This window comes from Trachymyrmex septentrionalis, unplaced genomic scaffold (assembly GCF_001594115.1).
Source record: "Trachymyrmex septentrionalis isolate Tsep2-gDNA-1 unplaced genomic scaffold, Tsep1.0 scaffold127, whole genome shotgun sequence".
NCBI classification, from domain to species: Eukaryota; Metazoa; Arthropoda; class Insecta; order Hymenoptera; family Formicidae; genus Trachymyrmex; species Trachymyrmex septentrionalis.
Window position 1 is genome coordinate 1,068,795 of NW_017304406.1, and position 10,541 is coordinate 1,079,335.

Below are 10,541 nucleotides of genomic sequence, written 5' to 3' on the forward strand. Positions count from 1 at the left end.
ACGACGACGACGTCGACGACAACGACGACGACGACGACGTCGCAACGTCGATCAACTATCGTGAGATTACATTGAGCAGCGCTGGAACCAGGACGACGACGACGCCGCTGCTGCTGGACGCCCGTAGCGTCGACGCGAGAACGATCGACAGAAGTAGGAGTGGAAACAGCAACAACTCTACAAACGCCGCTGCCGTCGTCATTGTTGACGTCGCGCCGTCGTTCCACGACGTCGACGACGACGAGGATAACGACGACGACGACGACGACGACAACGAAGAAGACGAAGAGGACGAAGAAGACGAGGATCGTTGCCGCTACCACGATCGCGGCAAGATGGTCGCAGCGATGAACGAGCACCTGTCGAACGCTACGACGACGACAACATCATCATCACCGGCGGTGGCAAACGCCATCCGCAACACCATCGCGATGTCATCATCGTCGTCCTCATCATCGTCATCATCATTGTCGTCGTCGTCGTCGTCTTCGGTATCTTCGGCTATGATGACAGCGACTACCACAAACGCCGGCGGCGGCGGCAATCCTTCCGCCACGATGATGACGATAAGCAGCGTCGGGAGCGGTGCCAATGGTAACAATAACAACGCCGCCGGCGGTGGTTGCACAAGCGCGCGCAACCAGGAGTTCCAGGAGATCGACGGCGACGGCAAGAGCACCAGCGGCAACACCGCTACCGCCGGTATCCATAGTTTTCCATGTGACTTCGATCATATGTACGCCAGCATGACCGACGGTGCTGCGCCGGCTGCCGCTGCGGCCACCGCGGCCACCGCTCTCGGCGTCAGTCCGCTGCGCGGCAACGAGCCTCGTCACAATGATCTCACCGAGGTCAAACACCTCAAGGAGCTGCTGTTGCTCCACCTCGACCTCATCCAGCAGCAATCCGAGCAGATCGTCACCAAGGACAAACTCCTCGCCGCGCTACGTCAGGAAAACGAGACGGTACGCGAAACGTCTCCTCCTTTCGCAAGCTGTCGGAGAAAATAAGAATTTCTCTCTAGTTGTCGATTTAGAGATATTGGAAATTCTCCAGTCTGTATGTATAGAAAGAGAATTTTCTCGATTTGACGTTTTAAAATGGAGCTCCACACTTGAGCTCTACTGTATATGCGATTCTTTTACGTAAACTTATGCCTTTCCGGTAATTTAATTTAATTGTGTGTGACGACGTTGACATTAGATAAAACAGAAAAATGTTTAGATCTACCTCTGACTTCTCCCAAGTCTCTTTTACGATCGCAGAATCAAACCGATTGATAATGAATGCTTTTTTGAATGTACCTACCTCGTATAATATCGTTCGATGTTTATATTATCGTAAATATCGTAAATCGCGAGGAATCTTTCAATCTCCGCAAATGTGATCGCTTTAATCTCAAGTCGAAGGATGCGAAATGAGGTGAAGTGAGTGGCGATGAGTCATCGATCGAGTTTTCAATTCAAATCCCAAATTCGTCCTCCAATCCCGTTCGTCGACCGTCTGATTTTTTGCGTAAGCGTCCGCGACAATTGCGTCATGTGTACTCGAAAAAGGCCCCCCAAAACGCCGAGACAGCGACGCCGAGGTGAAACCAAAGGATTTCCGACGAAAAACGCGTTCGCGAGAATCGCGTGAAATTTGGAGCAAAGTGAAACTCCGATTCGCGAAATAGCTCCTTTCTTAAAGTGTTACGACACATACGTTCCGCAGCTGTTTCCGAAATAGAGATATGCATTGAAATTAATATTTGCTACAATTCACAATCTTACGCCAGAGAGAGAAAATCTTGAGTAGACGTCAACGCAGCTTCGAGCGTTGGTCCTCTTTTGCTCTCTCTCTCTCTCTCTCTTTCTCTCTCTCTGCTGTCCTCGCGGTTGTTGTCAAGAAATAAGAAAAAAATCCGAGTGCCACCCCAACCCGAGTACGTCGTGCGTCTTCCCATTCGCGGTTCGCCAGTCCCGCTCTTTTTCTGGTTACGGAACGCCTTACGGAACGGCGACGAGTTTGACACCATTTTGTAAAAACGTGCTGTGCGCGCACATGCGATTCGGGCCGCGAGTGTCAATTCCCGCCTTTCCCCTCTCGCTTTCTCGCACAGCCTGCCTAACCTAAATGTACCACGCGGGGAACAGGTTGACCGTGAAGGTCAACTTGCGCGGTGTCAACACGTGGTGGCGCTACTTCCGCATTGAGACCGCGCGAGAGGACGATAGGAAGAGGGAGAAAGAGAGAGAGAGAGTGCATGTGAGAATGTGAGTGCAGTACGAGTGTGAGAGACGAGCGAGATTTCCTCCGTGGGAGTGACGACGTTCTCGGTGTTTTTCGCGATTTGAAAATGACAGTTGAATCAAAGGAGTAACCGCGATCGCGTGGTGTCCACAAAGTAAGTAAAATCTTCGTCGTGAGATCGGTACGGAACGATTCCGTTTCTCGAGTTGTGTCCAGTAGGCGATACGTGTTTCATCGTTTCGTCAACGGCGCGAATGACAGGGCGCCAGTCTATCAAATTAACCTCCTTTGCCGCAAAATCGCGAGAGTAACGACATCCAAATCGATTCCCGAAGTGAATTAAGATGATTTGCGAGGAGAGAAAGATAATGTACAGACGAGTGCACACGAGAAGTGTAAATAAAATATTTGTGTACGAGAACGATTGACGCGTTAGGTATTGTGCCAATGATGAAATGATGTTTTGACTTGTCTGTTGCAGCTGAAGCTACGCTTGGAACGTATGGAAAGGCGTGTAAATCTTCAGAAACTGAGATCTGAATGTAGCGAGAATTCTACCGGTTCTGAGCATTTAGGTGCCTGCTCGCCCACCAGTGTCAATTCAGTGAATGTACCTTCGACCAGCGAACTACATAGAAATGTTCAGTGCGAGAGTACCAACAATAGCAACATCTTGCACGAAAGTTTTAAGATACGTCTAAACACTAGTGGTGGTATCACCACTGTTAAACAAGAACCACACGATAATCAAATTAAATTAGAAGTCAAACAAGAGCCTAATAACGAGGCGAGGTTTGAATGGGAAGAGAAAAAGAAGAGACGATCTGATCCAACTCCCTTGTCTACAGGTAGTAAAAAGAAAAGGGGCCTCTCTTGTTCATCTACTGTTAGTAACGACGGAGTGCAAGAAAAGATATTGAGTCAGACATTGCACGAAACTAATAGAAAGAGCGACAGGAAGTCGAAATCTCTTGTGAAAAAAGAATCCTTTCTCACGACAGAGGAACATTATTATACAGCTGTAGGAGATCCAACTTACACATTAAATATGAAACAGTTTAGCCCAGTAGATACAAGTAATTCGTTAGAAGTTCCAAATTGGAGAGTAAAGGTGTATACGAGTTGTTATACAATGGAGGGAACTGAGAATTTGGACGATGAAATTTTTAATAAGAGACATTTGAAATTAGAAAACGATGAAAGGAGGCGAAAACGATGGGATGTACAAAGGATAAGGTTTGTAAAATTTGCTCACAATCTCTTTAAAAACTTAAAATATAATATGACTTATATATTCTATCATATTATTAGGGAACAAAGGCATGTAGAAAAGTTGAAGCAACGACAAGAACGTCAAAATCATCAAGCTACGTGTTATAATACAAATCATACTGGTCCTTGTCCATCGTCCATGGAGGAGGAAACCATAACTTCCTTGTGGCCTGATATAGAACAAATTCAAAGTATCCAAGTAGATCTTCATTTGCCAGTAACTGCATTTGGCGCACCTATTCCTAGTTTTACTCCATGGTAAAAAAAATCTACTTTTTTAAATATACACAGATTTTATATGGTATTATATTAAGTACTTATTAGTATGATCTTTATCTTTCAGCGAATTCTCTTTACCCTGGTCGAATATAACGCGAATAAAGTGTCGACGTCCTAAACGTTCGACAAGTAGAAGAAAATCTACAGGTAGAAGAAAAGTTTAAGAGATATAAATTTTTATAAAATTGGACAGAACTGATTTTATCGGTACCGTCAGTTTTAAACTCTTGAAAATACTACTGCTCCCTCTTACGCCATAATTGAAACAGCGTTTTTCGTTGCAGGGGCACCAAAGATATTTTTATTGACTTTTTAAACACATGCGATATAATATAGTTTATCTATTTTTTCTACATTTTTTTATTTAAGTAAATTCGTCGTCAATATTTGTTTGATACATCTATTCTATATTTTGTACTCGGTGTTGGTCATTTTATTTATATAACTATGAATAGATATCACATATCATAACGAAGTATCCATTTGGCATATTGAACATTTTTCAACTCCAGACTAGATTTCTGTTTCATTTTCAGTGAGTTGACAATATTGATATTTGCAAAACTTTTTTACTGCTTCAATTATATGGAGTACTTTATATTATTTTTGTAATTAAACACATTCTTTGTTATTAATTATTAAAAAATTATTAACCTACTATGTATGTTAATACTATACACCTGATAAAAATACATTGTAAGATAATGTTACACAAAGTGGAAGAAAATACAATGAATTTTTTAATTTTGTGTAGCTTCTTTTGATATTTTATAAATTCTGCATTTCTTAATAACTTAACATCATAATGATACATATTCTTGAAAAATTAAGTATTGTCGCCGAATTGCGTTTGATTAACTTCCAAAATTGACAGTACAAATGTATAGAGAATGTTTCAGAAAATACGCGCTTCCTCATAAACAAATTTTTTGACAAAATTAACATTTCCTTCATGAAAATTTGATGGCCTAATGAAATAATTTTCATGGACTTTTCATGAAGGAAACATTAACGTCAAGAAAATTTGTAACTAAAAGAAACTGGATCGTCTTTTGATACAATCTGTATGCTGTACACCTATTGGATTACTAATAAGATTAATATAAAGCAACATAAGTGACATTGATACTGTTATATCATCTGTGCTATTTTTGCTCCCAAGCATGTTGAACGCTGAACGTTAAAATCCGAGAAATATAGGCGGAGAAGAACTTCAGACATCGTAAACGATTGTAAAATCATTGATATCGCGAGTAATAGTCCAATTTTACTGATCTGAGATACAAACTTCTTTGAGTAACACGATTTTAGTACAATTAGTTTGATTAAATTTAACTATACTGACATGATGCGTATTATATATTTAATAAATAAAATTGTATGTAAATTTTTCATTCGTGGTATCTTCAATTACTGATATATTTGTTGACAATTATTTTACAGTTCTGTCATAATGCATGTATATACAGGGTACTCCGTAAAGATCGGAACAATGCTTAAAGGGAGATTTCTAAGGTCATTTTAAGACGAAAATTCTAATATCAAAATGTCGAGAGAAAAAAATTTTTTTTAACATAATAAATATCAATAATTTGAAATACTTAGAAGAGGCAATAATTAGCTTCCATTTTTAGCATTTTGCGTTGTTATTCGAACGCGCAAATTTTAGGCGGTGTAATTCGCTAACTTTAAATGCTTATAGTTCAAAAATTATTATAGTCTCAACATTTTGTTTCCAGTCTTTACAGAACACTCTGTATATATAAATATATGTATATCACATTCGATCAGAGATGATTTCTGATAATTTCAATTTTATTTGAAAAAACTGGTCTTGCGAATGTAACGGATCGACGTAAATAATAATTTGAGCAGATGCCAACATTATTTTCGCATATTCAATCTGCCGAATATCAGATAATTTTTTATATATAGTGTCTGATCCATAATAATTTGTCTTGGATGAATAAAAATGAAAATGTATATATTTTTCTTTAGAGATAGGTTTTTTACGTTCTACTTTTAAGATGTATATGTAGAGTGTCCCATTTGAAAGAATCCACTCAAATATCTTAGAAATCGAAAAATGTTTTAGACCAAATTTTTTTCACTTTGAGGGGAACATAATATTAATTTGAGTAGCGTTGTCAAAGTCAGAATAAGGTCTATCTTATGTCCTTCTTGAAGTAAAAAAACGCAGTATTTCTGAGATGATATTTTTTGAGTGGATCCTTTCAAATGGGACACCCTAGTCTGTAAAATAATATATTAACCGTCCATGAAAACTAATAGAATTTCATGAACAAAACAGCATTTGATGCTACGATACTAAGAATGTAATTATCAATATCTTGTAAATGACAACTTTTTTAGCTGTGGAATTATTAATTGAGTTCTTAGTACATACATCTATAAATATATACGACACATAAATATAACGGTTTATGAGAAAAAGAATATAAATTATTATTTTTTAATGTATATGCATCAACAGAGAGAATTTTGTTACGTCGGCAGATGTACTGTGTGTCAAAAGTTGTATGAAAGTTTCTAAGAAGGACGTAGGGAGAACTAGGTTCTCCAATGTCACATTCGCCTTAAACGTCCTATTATGTAATATAACATCGAGTACATTTTAGAAATAAAAAAGGACATTGAATTAATGGCTCTATTCGATGTACACAAATTCCCTAATTCAGATTTTAATTCATCTTTAAAGCTTGCGCTTGCGAATGCAATGAAACGAGAATCGACGATGATGAAATGTAGACTTCACTTACTGTGAGTTTATGCTCTAGATATCTTTATCAAAAGGTAAGAAAATTATCGATAAATAAAAATTATTTTTCAAGAAGAGTGAAGAGTGAGATAATATGTAAAAAGAAAATTATTTAGGAAATAATAAATTATTCAGAGGAAAAAAAATATTTCAGTTATCCTGCGTATTAAGGTCCACTAAGGATTGGTTGAAAAGCGTTCTGGATGATGGCATCTCAAAAGCACTTTCTGTGCACGATAAACGGTCCTAACTCGTCGTATTCCTGCCTAGAAATCCACATCTGTTGAAATGTACTGAGACTAGCGAGGATCGAGCCACCGATCCACACCGAGTATTTCCTTTCAGGCGGCGCAATTACTTTGATCTTCATGGTTGGTGGCGCGAGCTTCGCTATCTCTATCTGCATCCGATCGGCGATGCCCGGATACATGGTAGTACCGCCCGAAAGCACCAAATTGGCGTACAAATCCTTACGGATGTCAACGTCACACTTCATGATCGAATTATACGTCGTCTCGTGTATGCCGCAAGATTCCATGCCCAAGATACTTGGCCGAAACATTGCTTCCGGGCAACGGAAGCGCTCGCTACCGATTGTTATGACCTGGAATCAAACCGTTATCCGTTACTTCTTCGTCCACTGACCGCGCGGCTAGCCAACCCATGACGAGTTAACACTCACTCGACGCAAATGCGCGCGATTAATGCTAATGAGCGTACACTCTCATTATTGTATTCATTACATTCATACTACAATCTATCTATATTTCTTTGTATCTATAATTCAGACATCACTTTTAAGTCATCGTAAATTAAAATTAGTTTTATAATAAAGTTAGTAGCCTAATTTAAAAATTTCTGGTTCTTTCTCAAAAGATTATTAGATTTTTTTAATCGTAATTTCTTTCTTAATAAAAAATTTAGTCGACAAATTGAAAAATTTTCGTTTGTGTTGATTACATGAGAATGTTGCATTCGTAAAACGAATCAAATAACACATTACCTGGCCATCCGGTAATTCGTAGCTCTTTTCTAGATCGTTTGCAGTCTCTATATCACAATGAAAATCTAAGGCAACGTAACACAGCTTTTCCTTAATGTCACGCACGATTTCACGTTCAGCGGTAGTTGTAAAGGTGTAGCCTCTTTCGGTCAGAATTTTCATCAGGTAATCTGTTAAGTCGCGGCCGGCTAGATCCAAGCGTAAAATCGCATGAGGTAAAGCGTATCCTGAAGAAAAAGAAAAAAAAATTATTGCAACATTTAAACGTCACACAACAATTAACATTGATTCTCTTTAAATCGCACGGCATTAACGACTATACCATGAAAAAGCTCTCGAAGCGAGTAAAAAGGAATATACCTTCGTAAATCGGCACTGTATGAGACACTCCATCACCGCTGTCCAGCACTATGCCAGTCGTACGTCCTGACGCATATAAAGACAGGACAGCTTGAATGGCAACATACATAGCTGGAGTGTTGAAGGTCTCAAACATGATCTGCGTCATTTTTTCGCGGTTGGCTTTGGGGTTTAGAGGAGCCTCCGTCAACAAAACGGGATGTTCCTCTGGCGCGACTCTTAATTCATTGTAGAATGTATGATGCCAGATCTTCTCCATATCGTCCCAATTAGTGACAACACCGTGCTCTATAGGATATTTAACAGTGAGAACTCCCCGTTTGCTCTGCGCCTCGTCACCTACGTAACTATCCTTTTGTCCCATGCCAACCATAATTCCCTAAAAATACTCATGATTAGAATATATTTAATTATACAGATTTATATAATATGTCTATATTTTTTTGTACCTGATATCGGGGTCTTCCAACAATAGAGGGAAATACAGCTCGAGGAGCATCATCTCCGGCAAATCCGGCTTTACACATTCCAGATCCATTGTCAATTACCAACGCGGCTACGTCGTCGTCACACATTTTAGAATAATAAATAATAATATAAGTGACTTTATAGCAATGTATTAAAATAGGATGCGATTTGTTTTTATAGCAAATAAATAAATAGGACAACTGAGAGACTAGATGGTACAACGTTCTCGCGTAACATTAGCTTCTGAAGCATTGCGTTTCTTCCTAGAAGAGTTGCTTTATATGAGCTCCCCTTCTTCCACCCACAGATCCACGCACACATCTGTCTCTTTTTATGTGATGACCAGAAACGAATAACATTTTAAATAGGCTCAACACTATCATATTTCCTTTAATAGATATAATTAATAGATATAGAAAGAACATTTTCAGTTATTGTAAAAAAAAAACAGATTTACAAGTAGACTGATTTTGATAAAATTTGTTTATAAATTCGTAAATTACATAGTGAATGTATTAATAACGAAAATATAATTTGTGAATATAATATATAGCTTTTAACAGAGTTATATAACGTAGCTTTTAACATTTAAAATAACGTGCGCATAAATGATATGAATAAAAATATTTATTAAGTTTAACGATATATTTTACTTAGAAGTATAATATAACAGAATCGTATGAAGATTACAATTGGGACTTGTCATCACTACATATTATGTAAAATAAAACTCAACATTCCTTTCGTTCATTTTTTACTTTTTAAAAATATATGTACATTTCAAAGAAATATATGTATATATTTTAAATAAAAAATTTAATTGCTCTTTAATATATGCCAATTATAAGTGGCAGCTACTGTTTATAGTGTTATCCTCAATAAATGCATGAAGTTCTCGCGGTAATTAGAGCATATATTTTTCTGCGTTCCTGCATTGATCTCTCTGCAAATCTACACTAAACTGCAATCTTTTTAGACACAACACGTAAAGAATGTAATTTCATTTGCAAAAATTTTCCAAGTGAACAAATTTTATTAAAAAATAAAATACTTTCTATCATTAAAATCTATTTAAAGGGATTTCTAAATGGCAAGTAAAATGAATCGAGCTAACAAGATATTCTATAATTCAATCATAGAACATAACTACTATTCGTTCAATAAATTCTCTCCATATATGTAATAGATTGGCAAAATTAAACAAGAAATGAAGGAAGTAAGGAAAGCTCATAAAATTAACGGGCTAAAAAGTCTTAATTGTTCTAAATTGTCTCCCATAAATGTGTGCACTTTTTAAAAATAGATAATCGAAGTGCTCGCCGTTTCATGAAATACATTTAAGAAATAATGTTACATATTTTTAGAAGAATATGATATAATTTAATATATTGGCCCTTCAATAGTTTTGTTATCAATTTTTACTATGCTATAGAATTATTCAATCAATCAATTTATATTATCAATTTATAACATTGGATATACATATATATCAGTTTTTATATTCACATATAATGCAAATTTGACTGCTGTTATTCTCATTCACATCACTTCTAGATAACAAGCTTTATTACTTTAAGAATACTTTACAAACCAATGTGCATTACAGAGAATCACTGTTCCATAGACTGATCACCCACTAGAGCGATCTTTATACATAATTGCTGTATTATGCTCCTTAATTAACTGCTCGACTAATGATATTAATTAGGCTGTGAAATTAAGTATCCAGTTCAGTCTGAAATTTTTGCATAAACCACTTTTGATATTTTAATAATGTATTATATAATGCTATATAAATGTAATATAGTGAAAAGGCCACATATAAACAATTCGCGGAATCAATATATGAAATATGTGATTACGATTAGATAAGCAACATCTTTTGTAGCTAGATGCATGTATACACAACACACAACGTACACACGCGTGCGCGCATATCAATTAACATGCAAAATGCACGTCAGAATATATGTACGTATTCGAAGAAATTAAGTAAAATAAATGTAATAAACATAAACACATTTTAAAGAATGAAATAATCAAAAGACATATTGTAGTATGCAAATAAAATCTTTTTTATTTCTAATTTTTAATTAAAATTCTTTTTAATTATTCTGACATGCGCTTCCATGCAAATTATATGTATAT

At 36.8% G+C, this 10,541-nt stretch overlaps 2 protein-coding genes across 2 annotated transcripts in view; one reads left to right on the plus strand and one right to left on the minus strand.

The window, feature by feature from the left end:
• Window positions 1–4,115, plus strand: part of LOC108756508 (male-specific lethal 1-like 1) — a 5,248-nt gene extending 1,133 nt beyond the window's left edge. The window contains exons 2-5 of the mRNA XM_018500386.1: window positions 56–965; window positions 2,714–3,468; window positions 3,544–3,762; window positions 3,848–4,115. Of these exons, the coding sequence (XP_018355888.1) occupies window positions 56–965; window positions 2,714–3,468; window positions 3,544–3,762; window positions 3,848–3,947 (1,984 nt within the window). The 3' untranslated portion in view covers window positions 3,948–4,115. The remainder of the gene's footprint in view (window positions 1–55; window positions 966–2,713; window positions 3,469–3,543; window positions 3,763–3,847) is intronic.
• A 2,548-nt stretch (window positions 4,116–6,663) lies between these two features.
• LOC108756439 (histone acetyltransferase KAT2A-like) overlaps window positions 6,664–10,541 on the minus strand; it is a 7,170-nt gene continuing 3,292 nt past the window's right edge. Inside the window, exons 6-9 of the mRNA XM_018500253.1 lie at window positions 8,375–8,481; window positions 7,926–8,304; window positions 7,566–7,792; window positions 6,664–7,166 (exon numbers count right to left, since the gene is read on the minus strand). Coding sequence (XP_018355755.1) covers window positions 6,777–7,166; window positions 7,566–7,792; window positions 7,926–8,304; window positions 8,375–8,481 — 1,103 coding nt within the window. The 3' untranslated portion in view covers window positions 6,664–6,776. The remainder of the gene's footprint in view (window positions 7,167–7,565; window positions 7,793–7,925; window positions 8,305–8,374; window positions 8,482–10,541) is intronic.